The sequence below is a fragment of the Oncorhynchus keta genome, chromosome 28 (assembly GCF_023373465.1).
Source record: "Oncorhynchus keta strain PuntledgeMale-10-30-2019 chromosome 28, Oket_V2, whole genome shotgun sequence".
Taxonomy (NCBI): Eukaryota; Metazoa; Chordata; class Actinopteri; order Salmoniformes; family Salmonidae; genus Oncorhynchus; species Oncorhynchus keta.
Window position 1 is genome coordinate 3,726,514 of NC_068448.1, and position 26,613 is coordinate 3,753,126.

The 26,613-nt window shown below is 42.7% G+C and overlaps 1 protein-coding gene across 1 annotated transcript in view; it reads right to left on the bottom strand.

Annotated features, from left to right (window-relative positions):
- Positions 1-26,613, bottom strand: part of LOC118379750 (PDZ domain-containing protein 4-like) — a 70,355-nt gene that overhangs the window by 135 nt on the left and 43,607 nt on the right. The window contains exons 5-11 of the mRNA XM_052484494.1: positions 24,225-24,323; positions 23,727-23,789; positions 14,824-14,925; positions 8,656-8,801; positions 7,406-8,404; positions 3,133-3,649; positions 1-385 (exon numbers count right to left, since the gene is read on the bottom strand). The exon at positions 1-385 is cut by the window's left edge and continues 135 nt beyond it. Coding sequence (XP_052340454.1) covers positions 1-385; positions 3,133-3,649; positions 7,406-8,404; positions 8,656-8,801; positions 14,824-14,925; positions 23,727-23,789; positions 24,225-24,323 — 2,311 coding nt within the window. The remainder of the gene's footprint in view (positions 386-3,132; positions 3,650-7,405; positions 8,405-8,655; positions 8,802-14,823; positions 14,926-23,726; positions 23,790-24,224; positions 24,324-26,613) is intronic.

Below are 26,613 nucleotides of genomic sequence, written 5' to 3' on the forward strand. Positions count from 1 at the left end.
TCCTCTTGTTCCTCTTCTTCATGAACTTCTTCTGGCTGAGGGCCAGGATACTGGGACTACCACCTGTCTCCCCCTGCAGGCCTGGAGGTCCTCCTGTAGCCTTTCTGTCCACAGGTCCCTGCTGTAGGTCTCTGTCTCCCTTCAGGTAGTCCAGCCGGCTCTGCATCATGAACTCACGGCGCTGCCGGTGCTCCCTGGCCCTCAGCAGCTGTTGTTTACGCTCTTCCTTCGACCAATAACGTCCCTGCTTCATCTCGCTGACCGCGTCGTCGTCCGTCGTCATGCCGCTGCGCTCTTCTCTGATCTTAATGGCCCGGGCTTTAAGGAGGCGGTCCCTCACTGGTCGCTTGGCAACGTAGCGCGTCCCGTCGCTACGGATCTTCACCTTACGGGATAAGATAAGATAATATGGTTGGCCCAATAGGTTATAGGTGCATCAAGGCTATGGCAAAAGCAGGGTACATGCTTACAATTTCCCAAAGATATAATTTAATTGCACCATGTAAGACATATAGAATCAACAACTATAAATAAATAATGACAGGTAACACTTTACTTGACACCCAGCGGTGTCAGCTGACATAACCTGTCATAATAGCTGACATAACCTGTCATAATAGCAGACATAACCTGTCATAATAGCAGACATAACCTGTCATAATAGCAGACATAACTTGTCATAATAGCTGACATAACTTGTCATAATAGCTGACATAACCTGTCATAATAGCTGACATAACCTGTCATAATAGCTGACATAACTTGTCATAATAGCTGACATAACTAGTCATAATAGCTGACATAACTAGTCATAATAGCTGACATAACCTGTCATAATAGCTGACATAACCTGTCATAATAGCTGACATAACTTGTCATAATAGCTGACATAACCTGTCATAATAGCTGACATAACTTGTCATAATAGCTGACATAACTTATCATAATAGCTGACATAACCTGTCATAATAGCTGACATAACCTGTCATAATAGCTGTCATAATAGCTGACATAACTTGTCATAATAGCTGACATAACCTGTCATAATAGCTGACATAACCTGTCATAATAGCTGACATAACCTGTCATAATAGCTGACATAACCTGTCATAATAGCTGACATAACCTGTCATAATAGCTGTCATAACCTGTCATAATAGCTGACATAACCTGTCATAATAGCTGACATAACCTGTCATAATAGCTGACATAACCTGTCATAATAGCTGTCATAATAGCTGACATAACCTGTCATAATAGCTGACATAACCTGTCATAATAGCTGACATAACCTGTCATAATAGCTGACATAACCTGTCATAATAGCTGACATAACTTGTCATAATAGCTGACATAACTTGTCATAATAGCTGACATAACCTGTCATAATAGCTGACATAACCTGTCATAATAGCTGACATAACCTGTCATAATAGCTGACATAACTTGTCATAATAGCTGACATAACCTGTCATAATAGCTGACATAACCTGTCATAATAGCTGACATAACTTGTCATAATAGCTGACATAACTTGTCATAATAGCTGACATAACCTGTCATAATAGCTGACATAACCTGTCATAATAGCTGACATAACTTGTCATAATAGCTGACATAACTTGTCATAATAGCTGACATAACCTGTCATAATAGCTGACATAACTTGTCATAATAGCTGACATAACCTGTCATAATAGCTGACATAACCTGTCATAATAGCTGACATAACTTGTCATAATAGCTGACATAACCTGTCATAACTTGTCATAATAGCTGACATAACCTGTCATAATAGCTGTCATAACCTGTCATAATAGCTGACATAACTTGTCATAATAGCTGACATAACTTGTCATAATAGCTGACATAACCTGTCATAATAGCTGACATAACCTGTCATAATAGCTGACATAACCTGTCATAATAGCTGACATAACCTGTCATAATAGTCATAATAGCTGACATAACCTGTCATAATAGCTGTCATAACCTGTCATAATAGCTGACATAACTTGTCATAATAGCTGACATAACTTGTCATAATAGCTGACATAACCTGTCATAATAGCTGACATAACTAGCTGTCATAATAGCTGACATAACTTGTCATAATAGCTGACATAACCTCTCTTGTCATAATAGCTGACATAACCTGTCATAATAGCTGACATAACTTGTCATAATAGCTGTCATAACTTGTCATAATAGCTGACATAAGTCTGTCATAACTTGTCATAATAGCTGACATAACTTGTCATAATAGCTGACATAACTTGTCATAATAGCTGACATAACTTGTCATAATAGCTGACATAACTTGTCATAATAGCTGACATAACTTGTCATAATAGCTGACATAACTTGTCATAATAGCTGACATAACTTGTCATAATAGCTGACATAACTTGTCATAATAGCTGACATAACTTGTCATAATAGCTGACATAACTTGTCATAATAGCTGACATAACTTGTCATAATAGCTGACATAACTTGTCATAATAGCTGACATAACTTGTCATAATAGCTGACATAACTTGTCATAATAGCTGACATAACTTGTCATAATAGCTGACATAACTTGTCATAATAGCTGACATAACCTGTCATAATAGCTGACATAACTTGTCATAATAGCTGACATAACTTGTCATAATAGCTGACATAACTTGTCATAATAGCTGACATAACTTGTCATAATAGCTGACATAACTTGTCATAATAGCTGACATAACTTGTCATAATAGCTGACATAACTTGTCATAATAGCTGACATAACTTGTTATAATAGCAGGCATAACTTGTCATAACTTGTCATAATAGCTGACATAACCTGTCATAATAGCTGACATAACTTGCAACCTTCCGGTTACTAGTCCAACGCTCTAACCACTAGGCTACCATGCCGCCCCAAATAGTGCAATATATGTCACAGCAGGTGTAGTACATATGATGGTCTTATGACCATATTATAACAGGTTATGACAGCCGTTATGACATGGTCTTAACCATGTCATAACGTATTATAAAACTGGGTGTCAAGTAAAGTGTTACCAATAGTAAAATCTCAAATATCAACATTTTATGAAGGCCTTTCCTGCTGAATGGCAAATATAAAACCTGCAGTACCTTCCACTCCATGCGAGGTGAAGCCGGCCCCGGCTGCAGAGGGAGGTGTAGGGGGAGGCCTGTGTGGCTGTCCTGGGCCTCGGTGCTGTCTGCTGGGGCACCACTAACACTCCTGGGACTGGCCTGACCACTGCTGCCCGCTGCAGCCCCTCTCTCGCCTAGACCCATCCCCGGGACCACGGCTCGGTCTGCCGAGTCCAGGGAGTCCATCCGGACCTCCGGGTCGCTCGACGGCAGCTGCATGCATCTCTGGTAGGGTTTCGGTGCCGGAGGATTGTTGCCTTGGCGACGCCGGGTGAAGTATGGGCTGGACTCTGCGGTTGGAGCCCCTGACCTGTCGTGGTGTGTGGGGTTAGCTCTGGGGGACTTCCGTGGGGGTGTTGCGGTTGTTCCGCCATCAGCTATCCCCCTCTGCGATGATGACCCCCCCCCGACAACGTTATCCCCCCGGGTCAGAGACCAGAATTTTGGATGGACGGGGCTTGTGCTGGCGTTGGTCATTTGGATCTGGTACTTCCTGCATGAAAGAAAGAAGGAAAGAGAGAGAGAGAGAGAGAGAGAGAGAGAGAGAGAGAGAGAGAGAGAGAGAGAGAGAGAGAGAGAGAGAGAGAGAGAGAGAGAGAGAGAGAGAGAGAGAGAGAGAAAGAAAAGAGAGAGAAGAAAGGGAGAGAGAGAGAGAGAGAGGAGAGAGAGAGAGAGAGAGAGAGAGAGAGAGAGAGAGAGAGAGAGAGAGAGAGAGAGAGAGAGAGAGAGAGAGAGAGAGAGAGAGAGAGAGAAAGAAAGGGAGATTTTCTTTGCAAAAATAGAGGTATTCCTTGTGTTAAGAAAACAATGACGTTTTAACCAGCCTACTGATTTACAGGGCAATTACACAGCACAAGACAGACAAGACTCCTACAGCGTATACAGTATCAATAGATGATCTATACAGTATCATTAGATGATCTATACAGAATCAATACAGTATCAATAAAGTATCAATAGATGATCTATACAGTATCATAAGATGATCTATACAGTATATATACAGTATCAATAGATGATCTATACAGTATCATTAGATGATCTATACAGTATCAATAGATGATCTATACAGTATATATACAGTATCAATAGATGATCTATACAGTATCATTAGATGATCTATACAGTATCATAAGATGATCTATACAGAATCAATACAGTATCAATAGATGATCTATACAGTATCAATAAAGTATCAATAGATGATCTATACAGTATCAATAGATGATCTATACAGTATCAATACAGTATCAATAGATGATCTATACAGTATCATTAGATGATCTATACAGTATCATAAGATGATCTATACAGAATCAATACAGTATCAATAGATGATCTATACAGTATCATTAGATGATCTATACAGTATATATACAGTATCAATAGATGATCTATACAGTATCATAAGATGATCTATACATAATCAATACAGTATCAATAAAGTATCAATAGATGATCTATACAGTATCAATAGATGATCTATACAGAATCAATACAGTATCAATACAGTATTATTAGATGATCGATACAGTATCAATAGATGATCTATACAGTATCATTAGATTATCTATACAGAATCAATACAGTATCAATAAAGTATCAATAGATGATCTATACAGTATCAATAGATGATCTATACAGTATCAATACAGTATCAATAGATGATCTATACAGTATCATTAGATGATCTATACAGTATCATTAGATGATCTATACAGTATCATTAGATTATCTATACAGAATCAATACAGTATCAATAAAGTATCAATAGATGATCTATACAGTATCAATAAAGTATCAATAGATGATCTATACAGTATCAATAGATGATCTATACAGTATCAATACAGTATCAATAGATGATCTATACAGTATCATTAGATGATCTATACAGTATCATTAGATTATCTACATTTACATTTAAGTCATTTAGCAGACGCTCTTATCCAGAGCGACTTATATATACAGTATCTTTAGATGATCTATACAGTATCATAAGATGATCTATACAGTATCATTAGATGATCAATACAGTATCAATACAGTATCAATAGATGATCTATACAGTATCATTAGATGATCTATACAGTATATATATAGTATCAATAGATGATCTATACAGTATCATTAGATGATCTATACAGTATATATACAGTATCATTAGATGATCTATACAGTATCATTAGATGATCTATACAGTATCATTAGATGATCTATACAGTATCATTAGATGATCTATACAGTATCAATAGATGATCTATACAGTATCATTAGATGATCTATACAGTATATATACAGTATCATTAGATGATCTATACAGTATCATTAGATGATCTATACAGTATCATTAGATGATCTATACAGTATCATTAGATGATCTATACAGTATCAATAGATGATCTATACAGTATCATTAGATGATCTATACAGTATCATTAGATGATCTATACAGTATCATTAGATGATCTATACAGTATCATTAGATGATCTATACAGTATATATACAGTATCATTAGATGATCTATACAGTATCATTAGATGATCTATACAGTATCATTAGATGATCTATACAGTATCAATACAGTATCAATAGATGATCTATACAGTATCATAAGATGATCTATACAGTATCATTAGATGATCTATACAGTATCATTAGATGATCAATACAGTATCAATACAGTATCATTAGATGATCTATACAGTATCATTAGATGATCTATACAGTATCAATACAGTATCAATAGATGATCTATACAGTATCATAAGATGATCTATACAGTATCATTAGATGATCTATACAGTATCATTAGATGATCAATACAGTATCAATTCAGTATCATTAGATGATCTATACAGTATCTATAGATTATCCACACAGTATATATACAGTATCAATAGATGATCTATACAGTATCTATAGATTATCTATACACTATCTATAGATGATCTATACAGTATCTATAGATTATCCACACAGTATATATACAGTATCAATAGATGATCTATACACTATCTATAGATGATCTATACAGTATCTATAGATTATCCACACAGTATATATACAGTATCAATAGATGATCTATACAGTATCTATAGATTATCTATACAGCATCAACAGATTATCTATACAGCATCTATACAGTATCAATTGATTATCTATACAGCATCTATACAATATCAATAGATTATCTACACAGTATATATACGGTATCTATACAGTATATATAGAGTATCTATACAGCATCTATAGGGTATCTATACAGTATTTATAGATTGTCCATATACTATATATATAGTATCTATAGATTATCTACACAGTATATATGCAGCATCTATAGAGTATCTATAGATTGTCTACACAGTATATATACAGTATCTATAGATTATCTACACCGCATATATACAGTATCTAAATATACTGTATACTGATACTAATCTAAACATACTGCATACTGGTACTAGTGTAAATACACTGTATACTGGTACTAGTCTAAATATACTGTATACTGATACTACTCTAAATATACTGTATACTGATACTCGTGTAAATATACTGTATACTGGTACTAGTGTAAATATACTGTATACTGATACTAATGCAAATATACTGTATACTGATACTAGTGTAAATATACTGTATACTGATACTAGTGTAAATATACTGTATACTGGTACTACTTTAAATATACTGTATACTGATACTAGTGTAAATATACTGTATACTGGTACTACTCTAAATATACTGTATACTGATACTAGTGTTAATATACTGTATACTGATACTACTCTAAATATACTGTATACTGATACTAGTGTAAATATACTGTATACTGGTACTACTCTAAAGATACTGTATACTGGTACTAGTCTAAATATAAAGTATCTATAGAGTATATATACACTGTATCTATAGAGTATCTACACAGTATCAGTACAGTGTCTATAGATTATCTACACAGCATATATATACAGTATCTATACAGTATACACAGAGTATCTATACCGTTTCTATAGATTATCTACACAGTATCTATACAGTATATATACTTTATCTATAGAGTATCTATACAGTATATATACTTTATCTATAGAGTATCTATACAGTGTCTGCACCATATCTATAGAGTGTCTACACAGTATCTATACAGTATCTACACAGTATATACACAGTATATATACAGTATATACACAGTATTTATACAGTATCTACACAGTAGCTATACAGTATCTCACAAGACATTACCTGTAGCTGTTGGGAGAGAAGGAACCATTCAGACTACCATGTCCTCCTTTCTCCCATCCCCGCCGAGAGCCGACCTTGTTGGGTGCGTCCCCTCCTCTACCCTCTTCCTGGATGGACAAGGACAGAGGGAGTAACTCGGTGCTGACCAGAGGGGTGGTCCTGCAGCTCTCTCCCCCTGTGTTGTAGGCGCTGGTGCTGTCTTTGTCCTGGTCTGGGTCCGGGTCGGATCTCTCCCGCTCAGGGAGCTCATTGATGTCCGATAGCTTGCGGTGGAGCTCGTTGGCGGGCTCTGGGTCTGTGTCGTGGTCGGGTGCGGGTTCAGAACCAGTGGGTAGGGCTCCACGGCCAACAACATCCTCCTCCAGAAGCCACGCCTTCATGCATCGTTCTCTCAGCTGTTGCATCTTCTGCACTCTCAGGATGTTGCGGCACTTAAACTCTAGATGACGTAGTTCCTCCTCTAACAACGCCATCTCATGTTGCGTCATGCTCTCGTTGCAGTTTACATCGACTTTTGGGTCACTCCCCCCTTCACCCTCACCCTCCTCACCCTCCTCCTCCTCAGTACCTGATCTTCCTCCCTGGCTTCTCTCAGAAAGCTTCCTGTTCCTTTCAAACTGACACCGGATCTTTAGTAGCTCCCTGTACCTCTCGCACTCTTCCTCAGTCAGACCCGGCATCATCATCATCATCATCAGTGGGTCGGGTACGTACCCCCCCAACCCTGTCCCCAAACCCCCCCCCAGTCCCTTTCCTCCATACAGCCCCACCCTTGGCTGGGAGTCATTACTGAGGTGGATCTCTTGGAGGTGGGGCGAGGGGGACGAGGGTGTATTCCCAGGCCTGAATTTCCTCATGCTGCCTGGGGTGTTGGTTGTGTTGGTGTTTGGGGCGCTCGTCTGGTCCTGGTCCTCTCCCAGCAGGTCATGTTCAGAGGACTCAGCGTTGTGGGTGCTTTCGTCTGTACGGCCCACGCCACTGTCCAGCTCCTGACTGTTACTGGGGAGATGACCAGTATCATAAACAGTATCTATACAGTATCTACAGCATTTACAGTATCTACACAGTATCTACACAGTATTTGTACAGTAGCTACACGCTGTTACTGAGGAGAAGAGAAGAAGCAGTAAACAAATAGCCTGGAGAGGCAGCTTGATGTACACCCCCTGGACAGGACGCTAGTCTGACACAGGGGAGAGAAGCAGTTTTAGGGCTATAGAAGCTAAGCTAGCCACTGATGCTGTACCAACCTGAGAGTAGTCAGACTAAGGATGTGGGTGGGGGTGTGTGGCCCCTCTCTGTAGAGGCTGGGCAGGTGGCTGGTGTGGAGGGCCTCAACATTCATGCTGATAGGTATCTCCATATCCACCTCCTCTGGGCCCACCTGGTGCTCGTTCTGGGTGAAGGAATGGTTGGTTGAGTTATACTTTTTTTTATAAAGGACACCAGCGTTGTGGTTGAAGTGCGTTTGTTTCAAAAGATGGCAAATGGCCAAAGTTGAGTAATGTCATTGATTGTTGAAGGAGACGAGCGACGAAAGAACATAGGATGAAAATGAGAAAAGTTCAAAGGTCATACGTTATTTTTAGTTCAACACAATTTGTATTTTATTTTAAAAACACTAGATGGCAACATAATCATTTGACATCCATTTGTTATATTTCCTGAAGTTAGATTGTTATTTGAAATGTAAAATAAATATGGATCTTGTTATTGAGCAATTAAACTACAATGTTTTAGCGCTCTGTGTTGGGTTATTGATTTATTTGAAAGATAAATTAATGTCATTTAAATGAAATGTCACAAAGAGCAGAACATAGATTTTTGTCTCTTTGTTCCTCAGAATCAGAATTCGTATCAGAATACAGGAGTACCAGTATATTTACACTAGTACCAGTATACAGTATACTTAAAGTAGTAACAGTATACAGTATATTTACACTAGTATCAGTATACAGTATATTTAGAGTAGTATCAGTATACAGTATATTTAGAGTAGTATCAGTATACAGTATATTTACACGTATCAGTATACAGCATATTTAGAGTAGTATCAGTATACAGTATATTTACACGTATCAGTATACAGCATATTTAGAGTTGTATCAGTATACAGTATATTAACACTAGTATCAGTATACAGTATATTTAGACTAGTATCAGTATACAGTATTTTTACACCAGTGTCAGTATACAGTATATTTAGAGCAGTACCAGTATACAGTATATTTACACTAGTATCAGTATACAGTATATTTAGAGTAGTATCAGTATACAGTATATTTAGAGCAGTACCAGTATACAGTATATTTAGAGTAGTATCAGTATACAGTATATTTAGACTAGTACCAGTATACAGTATATTTACACTAGTATCAGTATACAGTATATTTACACTAGTACCAGTATACAGTATATTTACACTCGTACCAGTATACAGCACATTTAGAGTAGTACCAGCATACAGTATATTTACACTAGTACCAGTATACAGTATATTTACACTAGTATCAGTATACAGTATATTTAGAGTAGTATCAGTATACAGTATATTTAGACTAGTACCAGTATACAGTATATTTACACTAGTACCAGTATACAGTATATTAACACTAGTACCAGTATACAGTATATTTAGAGTAGTATCAGTATACAGTATATTTAGGCTAGTACCAGTATACAGTATATTTACACTAGTACCAGTATACAGTATATTTAGACTAGTACCAGTATACAGTATATTTACACTAGTACTATATTATATTATTATTATTATTATTATTATCATTATTACCAGTATACAGTATATTTAGAATGGTACCAGTATACAGCACATTTAGAGTAGTACCAGTATACAGTATATTTACACTAGTACCAGTATACAGTATATTTACACTAGTACCAGTATACAGTATACAGTATATTTAGAATGGTACCAGTATACAGCACATTTAGAGTAGTACCAGTATACAGTATATTTACACTAGTACCAGTATACAGTATATTTAGATTAGTACCAGTATACAATATATTTACACACGTACCAGTATACAGCACATTTAGAGTAATACCAGCATACAGTATATTTACACTAGTACCAGTATACCGTATATTTAGAATGGTATCAGTACACAGTATATTTAGAATGGTATCAGTACACAGTATATTTAGACTATTACCAGTATACAGCACATTTAGAGTAGTATCAGTACACAGTATATTTAGAGTAGTACCAGTATACAGTATATTTAGAATGGTATCAGTATACAGTATATTTAGACTAGTACATTATAACCCCCCCATCCTCCACCCCCCAAATCCTAATTGAATCACTGTTAGTGAGACTACATAATGATATATAGTATGGTAAGATAGTGGTATTGATGGTGTGTGTGTGTGTGTGTGTGTGTGTGTGTGTGTGTGTGTGTGTGTGTGTGTGTGTGTGTGTGTGTGTGTGTGTGTGTGTGTGTGTGTGTGTGTGTGTGTTTGTGTGTGTGTGTTTGTGTGTGTGTGTGTGTGTGTGTGTGTTTGTGTGTGTGTGTGCTGTGTGTCTGTGCATGCTGGGTGACTCTGTGTGTGTCTGTGTGAATATAAAGCTGTGACCTTGAGGCAACAAAAATGGGACGTTGTAGATAAACCTGTCTCCTCCTCCTCCTCCTCCTACATTTCCTCTCTATCTCATCCCTCCACGCTTCCCTCTCCCTCTCTCTGTCACCCATTCACCTGTTTCTTCAATATTTCCTCCCTCCATGCTATACCCCTACCCTTCTTTATTCAATTCTAGAATAGAATTTCTAGATTATTTAGTTTGGTTTGTTATCTATTTGTTGTGGAGATCTGATAGTAGAAATGGCACTCTTTTCTACATTTTGCCATGGCGAAAGATTTATCGTGGCCTATCAGGTATATGTACTGTATGCCTTAAAGACTGTGTGTGTGGCTGTAAGCTAGAGAGAGTGAGTGTCTGTTTGTGTGTTTGTGTATTTGCAGATGTAGGATCTTAATTTGAGAAAAATGTCCCGCAGCTACATAAAATGTGAATTAAAATGTGGATTATATATATATATTTATTTTAAATCAAATTGGAATTTACTTTAAGTGTTTTTAAAACTCAAACACACTACATTTGTACAATAGAATGTATTATTAATGAGAAAAACATCTTAATATTGACTTTCATATTTACGGCATTTATGTGCAAAGTTGTCTGGATGTCCTTTGGGTGGTGGACCATTCATGATACACACGGGAAACTGTTGAGCGTGACAAACTCTGACATCAATAAGGGATTCATAGCTTTCACCTGGATTCACCTGGTCAGTCTATCTCATGGATTCACCTGGTCAGTCTATGTCATGGATTCACCTGGTCAGTCTATGTCATGGATTCACCTGGTCAGTCTACGTCATGGATTCACCTGGTCAGTCTATGTCATGGATTCACCTGGTCAGTCTATGTCATGGATTCACCTGGTCAGTCTATGTCATGGATTCACCTGGTCAGTCTATGTCATGGATTCACCTGGTCAGTCTATGTCATGGATTCACCTGGTCAGTCTATGTCATGGATTCACCTGGTCAGTCTATGTCATGGATTCACCTGGTCAGTCTATGTCATGGATTCACCTGGTCAGTCTACGTCATGGATTCACCTGGTCAGTCTATGTCATGGATTCACCTGGTCAGTCTATGTCATGGATTCACCTGGTCAGTCTATGTCATGGATTCACCTGGTCAGTCTATGTCATGGAGACACCTGGTCAGTCTATGTCATGGATTCACCTGGTCAGTCTATGTCGTGGATTCACCTGGTCAGTCTATCTCATGGATTCACCTGGTCAGTCTATGTCATGGATTCACCTGGTCAGTCTATGTCATGGATTCACCTGGTCAGTCTATGTCATGGATTCACCTGGTCAGTCTATGTCATGGATTCACCTGGTCAGTCTATGTCATGGATTCACCTGGTCAGTCTATGTCATGGAGACACCTGGTCAGTCTATGTCATGGATTCACCTGGTCAGTCTATGTCATGGAGACACCTGGTCAGTCTATGTCATGGATTCACCTGGTCAGTCTATGTCATGGATTCACCTGGTCAGTCTATGTCATGGATTCACCTGGTCAGTCTATGTCATGGATTCACCTGCTCAGTCTATGTCATGGATTCACCTGGTCAGTCTATGTCATGGATTCACCTGGTCAGTCTATGTCATGGATTCACCTGGTCAGTCTATGTCATGGATTCACCTGGTCAGTCTATCTCATGGATTCACCTGGTCAGTCTACGTCATGGATTCACCTGGTCAGTCTATCTCATGGATTCACCTGGTCAGTCTATCTCATGGATTCACCTGGTCAGTCTATCTCATGGATTCACCTGGTCAGTCTATGTCATGGATTCACCTGGTCAGTCTATGTCATGGATTCACCTGGTCAGTCTATGTCATGGATTCACCTGGTCAGTCTATGTCATGGATTCACCTGGTCAGTCTACGTCATGGATTCACCTGGTCAGTCTATGTCATGGATTCACCTGGTCAGTCTATGTCATGGATTCACCTGGTCAGTCTATCTCATGGATTCACCTGGTCAGTCTATGTCATGGATTCACCTGGTCAGTCTATGTCATGGATTCACCTGGTCAGTCTATGTCATGGATTCACCTGGTCAGTCTATGTCATGGATTCACCTGGTCAGTCTATGTCATGGATTCACCTGGTCAGTCTATGTCATGGATTCACCTGGTCAGTCTATGTCATGGATTCACCTGGTCAGTCTATGTCATGGATTCACCTGGTCAGTCTATCTCATGGATTCACCTGGTCAGTCTATCTCATGGATTCACCTGGTCAGTCTATGTCATGGATTCACCTGGTCAGTCTATGTCATGGATTCACCTGGTCAGTCTATGTCATGGATTCACCTGGTCAGTCTATGTCATGGATTCACCTGGTCAGTCTATGTCATGGAGACACCTGGTCAGTCTATGTCATGGATTCACCTGGTCAGTCTATGTCATGGAGACACCTGGTCAGTCTATGTCATGGATTCACCTGGTCAGTCTATGTCATGGATTCACCTGGTCAGTCTATGTCATGGATTCACCTGGTCAGTCTATGTCATGGATTCACCTGGTCAGTCTATGTCATGGATTCACCTGGTCAGTCTATGTCATGGATTCACCTGGTCAGTCTATGTCATGGATTCACCTGGTCAGTCTATGTCATGGATTCACCTGGTCAGTCTATGTCATGGATTCACCTGGTCAGTCTATGTCATGGATTCACCTGGTCAGTCTATGTCATGGATTCACCTGGTCAGTCTATGTCATGGAGACACCTGGTCAGTCTATGTCATGGATTCACCTGGTCAGTCTATGTCATGGATTCACCTGGTCAGTCTATGTCATGGATTCACCTGGTCAGTCTATGTCATGGATTCACCTGGTCAGTCTATGTCATGGATTCACCTGGTCAGTCTATGTCATGGATTCACCTGGTCAGTCTATGTCATGGATTCACCTGGTCAGTCTATCTCATGGATTCACCTGGTCAGTCTATGTCATGGATTCACCTGGTCAGTCTATGTCATGGATTCACCTGGTCAGTCTATGTCATGGATTCACCTGGTCAGTCTATGTCATGGATTCACCTGGTCAGTCTATGTCATGGATTCACCTGGTCAGTCTATGTCATGGATTCACCTGGTCAGTCTATGTCATGGATTCACCTGGTCAGTCTATGTCATGGATTCACCTGGTCAGTCTATGTCATGGATTCACCTGGTCAGTCTATGTCATGGATTCACCTGGTCAGTCTATGTCATGGATTCACCTGGTCAGTCTATGTCATGGATTCACCTGGTCAGTCTATGTCATGGATTCACCTGGTCAGTCTATCTCATGGAAACACCTGGTCAGTCTATCTCATGGATTCACCTGGTCAGTCTATGTCATGGATTCACCTGGTCAGTCTATGTCATGGATTCACCTGGTCAGTCTATGTCATGGATTCACCTGGTCAGTCTATGTCATGGATTCACCTGGTCAGTCTATGTCATGGAAACACCTGGTCAGTCTATGTCATGGAAACACCTGGTCAGTCTATCTCATGGATTCACCTGGTCAGTCTATCTCATGGAAACAGCAGGCGTTCTTAATGTATTCCAGCACCTAACAACATTTTAAAAAATCCCCACAATCCCTCTCCCAAACAACCTCTAACATGCTTCTTCCAGCCAGATATGAGCTAGTGATGGATTTGTGTGGCAGTAAAATGTGTGTGTGTGTGTGTGTGTGTGTGTGTGTGTGTGTGTGTGTGTGTGTGTGTGTGTGTGTGTGTGTGTGTGTGTGTGTGTGTGTGTGTGTGTGTGTGTGTGTGTGTGTGTGTGTGTGTGTGTGTGTGTGTGTGTGTGTACCTCTATGTCGGGTCTGGCCAGCAGCAGTGAGAAGTTGATGCTGTCCTCTCTGGTCAAAATGGCCACCGCCTCTTCTCTGTTCTGGATGTCAATACCATTTATCTAGTGGGAAACAGGAAGACATTATAGACTGTTCTAGATGTCAATACCATTTATCTAGTGGGAGACAGGAAGACATTATAGACTGTTCTGGGTGTCAATACCATTTATCTAGTGGGAGACAGGAAGACATTATAGACTGTTCTGGGTGTCAATACCATTTATCTAGTGGGAAACAGGAAGACATTATAGACTGTTCTGGATGTCAATACCATTTATCTACTGGGGTACAAGTACTGAGTCAATGATAACACGGCTATATACCTGGGGTACCAGTACTGAATTCATGTGCAGGGTTACGATGTAATTGAGGTAGATATGTACATATGCACTATATACAAAAGTATGTGGACACCCCTTGAAATGAGTGGATTTTGCTATTTCAGCCGCATCTGTTGCTAACATTTGTATAAAATCCAGGACACAGATATGCCCTCTCCATAGACAAACATTGGCAGTAGAATGGCCTTACTGAAGAGCTCAGTGACTTTCAATGTGGCACCGTCACAGGATGCCACCTTTCCAACAAGTCAGTTCATCCAATTTCTGCCCTGCTAGAGCTGCCCCGATCAACAGTAAGTGCTGTTATTGGTGGGGCCTCCCGGGTGGCGCAGTGGTCTAGGGCACTGCATCACAGTGCTAGCTGTGTCACCAGAGACTCTGGGTTTGAGCCCAGGCTCTGTCGCAGCCGGCCGCGACCGGGAGGCCCATGGGGTGGCGTACAATTGGCCCAGCGTCGTACGGGTTAGGGAGGGTTTGGCCGGCAGGGATATCCTTGTCTCATCGCGCACTCCTGTGGCAGGCAGGGCTCAGTGCACACTGGCCAGGTCGCCAGGTGTACGGTGTTTCCTCCGACACATTGGTGCGGCTGGCTTCCGGGTTGGATGTGCATTGTGTTAAGAAGCAGTGCGGCTAGGTTGGGTTGTGTTTCGGAGGACACATGGCTCTCGACCTTCGCCTCTCCCGAGTCCGTACGGGAGTTGCAGCGATGAGACAAGACTGTAACTACCAATTGGAAAACACAGAATTGGGGAGAAAAAAGGAGTAAAAATATGTATATACTGTACACTCACTTTATGGAATTCAAAATCGCAATGTTTGTCTTTCATCATTTGGTCAGATATACTTGGATGTGTAGTGTCAGTGTTTGTGGCTGGCATTTCATGCTTAAAGTTTCCTTTTTATTTTATTTATTTTACCTTTATTTAACCAGGCAAGTCAGTTAAGAACATATTCTTATTTTCAATGACGGCCTAGGAACAGTGGGTTAACTGCCTGTTCAGGGGCAGAACGACAGATTTGTACCTTGTCAGCTCGGGGTTTGAACTCGCAACCTTCCGGTTACTAGTCCAACGCTCTAACCACTAGGCTACGCTGCCTGCCAATGAAAAGACCATTAAAGTAATTGGCAAAATCAGTGGGTTTGTGATGAATAAGACCTCTAATTCAAAATATGACGGAACCGAGTTTGCCTTTATGCCCCACATTTAACTCAAGGTATTGCAAATATTTTTGTAACTATCATTCTTTGTATAATTTATTTTTGTTTCATAGGATAGTTTCTTCTTTTTATTTGGCTTAGTCAGATGATTTCTCCTTTCTCTTGCAGTACGTTTGTCTTACGTTTGCCAATCGGTTGTGCAGCCAGATGTCTCGTCTAATCCACCGTTTGACGTCACCGGTTTATTAACCAACAGTCAACCATTATTACTCGCACCTGGTATCAATCATTACTCGCACCTGGCATCAATCATTACTCGCACCTGGTATCAATCATTACTCGCACCTGGCATCAATCATTACTCGCACCTGGTATCAATCATTACTCGCACCTGGTATCAATCATTACTCGCACCTGGTATCAATCATTACTCGCACCTGGCATCAATCATTACTCGCACCTGGCATCAATCATTACTCGCACCTGGCATCAATCATTACTCGCACCTGGCATCAATCATTACTCGCACCTGGTATCAATCATTACTCGCACCTGGCATCAATCATTACTCGCACCTGGCATCAGTCATTACTCGCACCTGGCATCAATCATTACTCGCACCTGGCATCAATCATTACTCGCACCTGGCATCAGTCATTACTCGCACCTGGCATCAATCATTACTCGCACCTGGCATCAGTCATTACTCGCACCTGGCATCAATCATTACTCGCACCTGGCATCAGTCATTACTCGCACCTGGCATCAATCATTACTCAATCACCTGGTATCAATCATTACTCGCACCTGGTATCAATCATTACTCGCACCTGGTATCAATCATTACTCGCACCTGGCATCAAGTCATTACATTCGCACCTGGCATCAATCATTACTTGCACCTGGCATCAATCATTACTCGCACCTGGCATCAATCATTACTCGCACCTGGCATCAATCATTACTCGCACCTGGCATCAATCATTACTCGCACCTGGCATCAATCATTACTCGCACCTGGCATCAATCATTACTCGCACCTGGCATCAATCATTACTCGCACCTGGTATCAATCATTACTCGCACCTGGTATCAATCATTACTCGCACCTGACATCAATCATTACTCGCACCTGGTATCAATCATTACTCGCACCTGGTATCAATCATTACTCGCACCGCACCTGGCATCAGTCATTACTCGCACCTGGTATCAATCATTCACCTGGCATCAACTTGCACCTGGCATCAATCATTACTCATCACCTGGCATCAATCATTACTCACCTGGCATCAATCATTACTCGCACCTGGCATCAATCATTACTCGCACCTGGCATCAATCATTACTCGCACCTGACATCAATCATTACTCGCACCTGGCATCAATCATTACTCGCACCTGGTATCAATCATTACTCGCACCTGGCATCAATCATTACTCGCACCTGCTCCTCATGATGAGGCACACCTGGATTCCATTTCCTCTCTCATTACCTCCCCTATACAGTATCTACCACTCTCTTAGGTTTATTCCCTAGGCAGTATTGAGGTTGTTTCATGTCCGTACGCTACTCTTGTTTCGGTCCATGTTTCGTTTATTATTAAACTCACACCCTGCACTTGCTTCCTGACTCCATGCATCTACGTTACACCAGACTTATTTGTTATTTATTTAGTCTCATCCCTCTCAATTTTACAATTCCTCATCAATCCACAGGGATTAAACCGTTTTTTTTTCTCTCTTTGGAGTCTTACAATGTTTCTTAATCCAAAAGGAATAGGGAAGAGAATACTCGTGGACAGGCAAAATGGTCAAAACCAGATCGGAGTCCAGGAGGTACAGAGTGGCAGATAGAATGGTCAGGCAGGCGGGGACAAAGTCCAGAAACAGGCAAAATTGTCAAAACCAGATCGGAGTCCAGGAGGTACAGAGTGGCAGACAGAATGGTCAGGCAGGCGGGGACAAAGTCCAGAAACAGGCAAAATGGTCAAAACCGGATCGGAGTCCAGGAGGTACAGAGTGGCAGACAGAATGGTCAGGCAGGCGGGGACAAAGTCCAGAAACAGGCAAAATGGTCAAAACCAGATCGGAGTCCAGGAGGTACAGAGTGGCAGACAGAATGGTCAGGCAGGCGGGGACAAAGTCCAGAAACAGGCAAAATGGTCAAAACCAGATCGGAGTCCAGGAGGTACAGAGTGGCAGACAGAATGGTCAGGCAGGCGGGGACAAGGTCCAGAAACAGGCAAATGGTCAAAACCAGATCGGAGTCCAGGAGGTACAGAGTGGCAGACAGAATGGTCAGGCAGGCGGGGACAAAGTCCAGAAACAGGCAAAATGGTCAAAACCAGATCGGAGTCCAGGAGGTACAGAGTGGCAGACAGAATGGTCAGGCAGGCGGGGACAAAGTCCAGAAACAGGCAAAATGGTCAAAACCAGATCGGAGTCCAGGAGGTACAGAGTGGCAGACAGAATGGTCAGGCAGGCGGGGACAAAGTCCAGAAACAGGCAAAATGGTCAAAACCAGATCGGAGTCCAGGAGGTACAGAGTGGCAGACAGAATGGTCAGGCAGGCGGGGACAAAGTCCAGAAACAGGCAAAATGGTCAAAACCAGATCGGAGTCCAGGAGGTACAGAGTGGCAGACAGAATGGTCAGGCAGGCGGGGACAAGGTCCAGAAACAGGCAAAATGGTCAAAACCAGATCGGAGTCCAGGAGGTACAGAGTGGCAGACAGAATGGTCAGGCAGGCGGGGACAAAGTCCAGAAACAGGCAAAATGGTCAAAACCAGATCGGAGTCCAGGAGGTACAGAGTGGCAGACAGAATGGTCAGGCAGGCGGGGACAAGGTCCAGAAACAGGCAAAATGGTCAAAACCAGATCGGAGTCCAGGAGGTACAGAGTGGCAGACAGAATGGTCAGGCAGGCGGGGACAAAGTCCAGAAACAGGCAAAATGGTCAAAACCAGATCGGAGTCCAGGAGGTACAGAGTGGCAGACAGAATGGTCAGGCAGGCGGGGACAAAGTCCAGAAACAGGCAAAATGGTCAAAACCAGATCGGAGTCCAGGAGGTACAGAGTGGCAGACAGAATGGTCAGGCAGGCGGGGACAAAGTCCAGAAACAGGCAAAATGGTCAAAACCAGATCGGAGTCCAGGAGGTACAGAGTGGCAGACAGAATGGTCAGGCAGGCGGGGACAAAGTCCAGAAACAGGCAAAATGGTCAAAACCAGATCGGAGTCCAGGAGGTACAGAGTGGCAGACAGAATGGTCAGGCAGGCGGGGACAAAGTCCAGAAACAGGCAAAATGGTCAAAACCAGATCGGAGTCCAGGAGGTACAGAGTGGCAGACAGAATGGTCAGGCAGGCGGGGGCAAAGTCCAGAAACAGGCAAAATGGTCAAAACCAGATCGGAGTCCAGGAGGTACAGAGTGGCAGACAGAATGGTCAGGCAGGCGGGGACAAGGTCCAGAAACAGGCAAAATGGTCAAAACCAGATCGGAGTCCAGGAGGTACAGAGTGGCAGACAGAATGGTCAGGCAGGCGGGGACAAAGTCCAGAAACAGGCAAAATGGTCAAAACCAGATCGGAGTCCAGGAGGTACAGAGTGGCAGACAGAATGGTCAGGCAGGCGGGGACAAGGTCCAGAAACAGGCAAAATGGTCAAAACCAGATCGGAGTCCAGGAGGTACAGAGTGGCAGACAGAATGGTCAGGCAGGCGGGGACAAGGTCCAGAAACAGGCAAAATGGTCAAAACCAGATCGGACAAAGTCCAGAAACAGGCAAAATGGTCAAAACCAGATCGGAGTCCAGGAGGTACAGAGTGGCAGACAGAATGGTCAGGCAGGCGGGGACAAGGTCCAGAAACAGGCAAAATGGTCAAAACCAGATCGGAGTCCAGGAGGGACAGAGTGGCAGACAGAATGGTCAGGCAGGCGGGGACAAAGTCCAGAAACAGGCAAAATGGTCAAAACCAGATCGGAGTCCAGGAGGTACAGAGTGGCAGACAGAATGGTCAGGCAGGCGGGGACAAAGTCCAGAAACAGGCAAAATGGTCAAAACCAGATCGGAGTCCAGGAGGTACAGAGTGGCAGACAGAATGGTCAGGCAGGCGGGGACAAAGTCCAGAAACAGGCAAAATGGTCAAAACCAGATCGGAGTCCAGGAGGTACAGAGTGGCAGACAGAATGGTCAGGCAGGCGGGGACAAAGTCCAGAAACAGGCAAAGGTCAAAACCGGGAGGACAAGAAAAGGGACCGTAAAACAAAATGTGGGAAAAGTCAAGGGGTATGAATACTTTCCTGATGCTCTGTATATAATTACATGAAGTAAATATGAATAAAGGGACCAGTGTTCAATGACTAGGTACAGCAAGTCTCTAAGGACAAATCAAATCACATTTTATTGGTCACATATACATGGTTTGCAGATGTTAATGCGAGTGTAGTGAAATGCTTGTGCTTCTAGTTCCGACCGTGCAGTAATATATAACAATGTAATCTAACAATTTCACAACAACTACCTCATACACACAAGTGCAAAGGAATGAATAAGAATGTGTACATATAAATACATGGATGAGTGATGGCTGTGCGACATAGACAAGATGCAGCAGGTGGTACAGAGTACAGTATATATATGAGATGAGTAATGTAGGGTATGTAAACATTATATAAAGTGATATTGTTTAAAGTGGCTAGTGATACATTTAATACATCCAACGTTTTATTATTAAAGTGGCTAGAGATTTGAGTCAGTATGTTGGCAGCAGCCACTCAATGTTAGTGATGGCTGTTTAACAGTCTGATGGCCTTAAGATAGAAGCTGTTTTTCAGTCTCTCGGTCCCTGCTTTGATGCACCTGTACTGATCTTGCCTTCTGGATGATAGCGGGGTGAACAGGCAGTGGTTCGGGTGGTTGATGTCCTTGATGATCTTTATGGCCTTCCTGTGACATCGGGTGGTTTAGGTGTCCTGGAGGGCAGGTAGTTTGCCCCTGGTGATGCGTTGTGCAGACCTCACTACCCTCTGAAGAGCCTTACGGTTGTGGGCGGAGCAGTTGCCGTACCAGGCGGTGTTACAGCCCGACAGGATGTTCTTGATTGTGCATCTGTAAAGGTTTGTGAGTGTTTTCAGTGACAAGACAAATTGCTTGAGTGTGAGGTTATTTTCCTGACACCACACTCCGAGGGCCCTCACCTTCTCCCTGGAGGCTGTCTTGATGATTGAGTTGCAGGCGTGCATGGCCACACAGTCATGGGTGAACAGGGAGTACAGGAGAGGGCTGAGAATGCACCCTTGTGGGGCCCCAGTGTTGAGGATCAGTGGGGTGGAGATGTTGTTTCCTACCCTCACCACCTGGGGGCAGCCCATCAGAAAGTCCAGGAACCCATTACACAGGGCGGGGTCGAGACTCAGGGTCTCGAGCTTAATGACGAGTTTGGAGGGTACTATGGTGTTATATGCTGGGCTGTAGTTGATGAACAGCATTCTTACATAGGTATTCCTCTTGTCCAGATGGGTTAAGGCAGTGTGCAGTGTGGTTGTGATTGCGTTGTCTGTGGACCTATTGGTGAGGTAAGCAAATTGGAGTGGGCCTAGGGTGTCAGGTATGGTGGAGGTGATATGGTCCTTGACTAGTCTCTCAAAACATCATGATGACGGAAGTGAGCACTAGGGGGCAATAGTCATTTAGCTCAGTTGCCTTGGCTTTCTTGGGAACAGGAGCAATGGTGGCCCTCTTGAAGCATGTGGGAACAGCAGACTGGGATAAGGATTGATTGAATATGTCCGTGTGTTTACAGCCAGCTGGTCTGCGCCTGCTCTGAGGACGCGGCTGGGGATGCCGTCTGGGCCGGTAGCCTTGCGAGTGTTAACACATTTAAATATTTTACTCACGTTGGCTGAGGTGGAGGAGAACCTGCAGGTTTTGGCAGCGGGCCGTGTCAGTGGCACTGTATTGTCCTCAAAGCGAGCAAAGAAGTTTTTAGTTTGTCTGGGAGCAAGACGTCGGTGTCCGCGACGGGGCTGGTTTTCTTTTTGTAATCCGTGATTGACTGTAGACCCTGCCACATACGTCTCATGTCTGAGCCGTTGAATTGCGATTCTACTTTGTCTCTATACTGACGCTTAGCTTGTTTAATTGCCTTGTGGAGGGAATAGATACACTGTTTGTATTCGGTCATGTTTCCAGTCGCCTTTTCGTGATTAAAAGCAATGGTTCGCACTTTCAGTTTTGTGCGAATGCTGCCATCAATCCACGGTTTTTGGAAGGTTTTAATAGTCACCGTGGGTACATCATCACCGATGCACTTGCTAATAAACTCGCTCAACGAATCAGCGTATTCATCAATGTTGTTGTCTGAGGCTATCCAGAAATATCCCAGTCCACATGATCGAAGTAATCTTCGAGCGTGGAATCAGATTGGTCGGACCAGCGTTGAACAGAACTGCGCATGGGCATTTCCTGTTTTAGTTTCTGTCTATAGGCTGGGAGCAACAAAATGGAGTCATGGTCATATTTCCCGAGAGGTGGGTGGGGGTTTGTATGCTTCACAGAACTTTGAGTAGCAGTGTTCCAGAATGCTGCCAGCCCGGGTCGCGCATTCGATATGCTGAAAAGATTTAGGGAGTCTTGTTTTCAGATTAGCCTTGTTAAAATCCCCAGCTACAATAAATGCAACCTCAGGATATGTGGTTTCCAGTTTACATAGAGTCCAATAAAGTTCTTTCAGGGCCGTCTAGGTGTCTGCTTGGGGGGGTATACACGGCTGTGATTATAATCAAAGAGAATTCTCTTGGTAGATAATGTGGTCACGACTCGTTAATCATAAGGCATACACCCCCGCCCTTCTTCTTACCAGAAAGATTCTTGTTTCTGTTCGGCGCGATGCGTGCTGTCCCGACTCCGATAGCGTGTCTCGAGTGAGCCATGTTTCCGTGAAACAAAGACCGTTACAGTCTCTGATGTCTCTCTGGAAGGCTACGCTTGCAAGGATTTTGTCTACCTTGTCAAGAGACTGGAGATTGGCGAGTAGTATGCTCGAGAGCGGGTAGAGTACCGGGTGGTTTGGAACAAGAAACCAACATCAGTAACCATGGTGATATGCGCAGTGATTGGCCATTATTTTCAACTCTCTGACAGGCAGCTCACAGAGACTTTTATCGTGTTGAGTAAAAGTTGCGTCAGCCTTCGTTCCTTCTCCTCTATTTTTAGGCAGCCTGTCACTGGGGAACTCTCTCACCACCCAGTAACAGTACAGAAAGTGGCTAAAGCTCTACTAGAGATTGGAAGTGAAGTGAATTGGCCTACTTTGTCGGGTGGGTGGCGTGTGTGTGTGTGTGTGTGTGTGTGTGTTGGCCTACCTGCAGAATTCTGTCTCCCTCACGGATACGTCCGTTCTTTGCTGCTATACTGTTGGGATTGACCTGAAGAGAAGAGATGAGTTATGGGCCAATGTAGTACACTAGTGTCAAGGATTAGTACCAGATCTTTGTTTTTCTATATTTTAATTGGTCTCAACTTGGTCTTAGTCGTGGTCTCAACATGGTCTTAGTTGGTCTCAACATGGTCTTGGTCTCAACATGGTCTTAGTCGTGGTCTCAACATGGTCTTGGTCTCAACATGGTCTTGGTCTCAAAATGGTCTTGGTCGTGGTCTCAACATGGTTTTAACATGGTCTTGGTCTAATCATGGTCTTAACATGGTCTTGGTATCAACATGGTCTTGGCCTCAACATGGCCTTGGTCTCAACATGGTCTTAACATGGTCTTGGTCTCAACATGGTATTGGTATTCATACACCGGGTCGTTAAAGGTCTCTAATCTCTGGTTAATACATATGCTGCTGGCCTTTTTTCTCACCTCTCCTACATATATTCCCAGGTCCTCCTCATCATCTGTACAGTAACACACTGTCAACCCCAGCTTGTCCTGTTGACTGGACTTATACAGCTCCACCTCCTATAGAGAAGGGGGGAGAGAGAGACAGGAAGAGAGAGGAAAAGGAGTGAGAAGGAGATAGAGAGAAGAGAAGATTAGAGAGAGGAGGGAGAGAGAGAGGGAGAGAGAGGAGAGAAAGGAGAGAGAGAGAGAGAGAAGAGAAAGGAGAGAGAGAGGAGGGAGAGAGAGAGAGAGAGAGAGAGAGAGAGAGAGAGAGAGAGAGAGGAGAGAAGAGAAGAGAAGAGAAAGGAGAGAGAGAGAGAGAGGGAGAGAGAGAGAGGAGGTAGAGAGAGAGAGAGGAGGGAGAGAGAGTAAGCGAGAAGGGAGAGAGAGTACGAAAGAGAAGGAGGGGGATGGAGCGTATGAGAGAGAAGGGGGAGAAAGAGAGAGAGTAAGAGAGGAGGGAGAGAGAGAGAGTAAGAGAGAGAATAAGGGAGAGAGAGAGTATGAGCGAGAAGGGGAGAGAGAGAGAGAGAGAGAGAGCAAGAGAGAAAAAGGGAGAGGGAGGGAGAGAGTAAGAGAGAGGAGGGAGAGAGAGAGAGAGAGAGAGAGAGAGAGGGAGAGAGAGAGAGTAATAGAGAGGAGGGAGGAAGAGGGAGGGAGAGAGCAAAAAAAAAAAATTGTTTGAGATTCTCACAAATGACTGCAAGTGTCATACTATACTGTACAGTATACACCCTAGAGTACAAAGACCAATGTTGCTGAAAAACAGAAATTCGGCCAACATTCATATTTATAAGCATTCATCACAAACTGCCATAGTTTTCTAGCTCTCGGTGCAACGAGCCTACTGAATCTAAAATATCAGAGTCATTTCCATTTCATTGGATTTCAGCCCATTTGGATCAATTCCATTTAATTTGCATTCATTTGCCAGACACATTACACTGCACCTGTTCAGTGTACAATCTTTGTATTTTACGTGTTGTTGTTGACTAAATCAAGTGGCAGAGCAGAGATTTAATCAATGAAGGCTGTGAGTTCACACAGTCTTATTGGAAGGAGTAGGACCTTGTATTATAGTAAGCTGCCCTACGGGTGTTTCACAACCGGCCTTGGATTGGGAGTCCCATAGGGCAGCGCAAAATTGGCCCAGCGCTATCCGGGTTAGGGTTTGGCCCGGGGGTAGGCCGTCATTGTAAAATAAGAATTTATTCTTAACCGACTTGCCTAGTTAAATAGAGAAAAATAAACTAAATTAAAATAGTACTTTAGAATGCGGTACATTTTAAAGGGATACTTCAAGAGTTTTGGCAATGAAGTCCTTTATCTACTTCCTTAAAGAGTCAGATGAACTTGTGGACACCATTTTTATGTCTCTGCATGCGGTTTGAAGGAAGATGCTAAGTAGCGTTAGAGCAATTGATTATTAGCGTTAACGCAATGCCTTGATGTCTCATGGGAACAGCTAGCATGCTAGTTGTTCCTGTAGACTTCCAGTCATTGCGCTAACACCAATTAGCAGAAACTACCTCTGACTTCCGTCATAGAGACGTAAAAATGGTTATCCACGAATGAATCTGACTCTGGAGAAGTAGATAGAGAGCAGTGCCAAAACTCCTTTACAGTGGAGGTCCACACCTCGCGGTCTGGAGATCTACAGTACTGGGTGTGCAGGCTTTCATTCCAGCCCTGCAGTAACACACTTGATTCAGCTAATTATGATCCAGAGTGGTCCTAGTCGTGATCGTTGATTATATGGACCAGGTGTGTTAGTGATAGGCAGGGATGGAAATTAAGCTGTTTCGTTACAATGGCTTCTCCATCTGTAGTCTTCTTTTTGAACTGCATAAGATAACTACTTCTGTTACATCTAGAGCATGAACGTGAGAAGCTAGAGCACGATCGTGAGAAGCTTGAGCATTATCGTGAGAAGCTAGAGCACGATCGTGAGAAGCTTGAGCATGATCGTGAGAAGCTAGAGCACGATCGTGAGAAACTAGAGCACGATCGTGAGAAGCTAGAGCATGATCGTGAGAAGCTAGAGCATGATCGTGAGAAGCTAGAGCACGATCGTGAGAAGCTAGAGCACGATCGTGAGAAGCTAGAGCACGATCGTGAGAAGCTAGAGCACGATCGTGAGAAGCTAGAGCTTGATGCCGGAGACGAGCTTGATGCTGACGCGTTCTCTCGTGTACTCTGTTCCTGAATGTCTACACGAATGTCTGAATGTCTAAATCGCTCCTGTCTGTTCCCGTCTGGTTTCGTTTTCTTCTTTCCTCTTAAAAGTTACTTCCCTTGCGCAAACATTGCTGAGGTCTGGGGAGGACGAGTTTGGCTGTGGAAGTGTGAACACGTACCCCCCTCATAA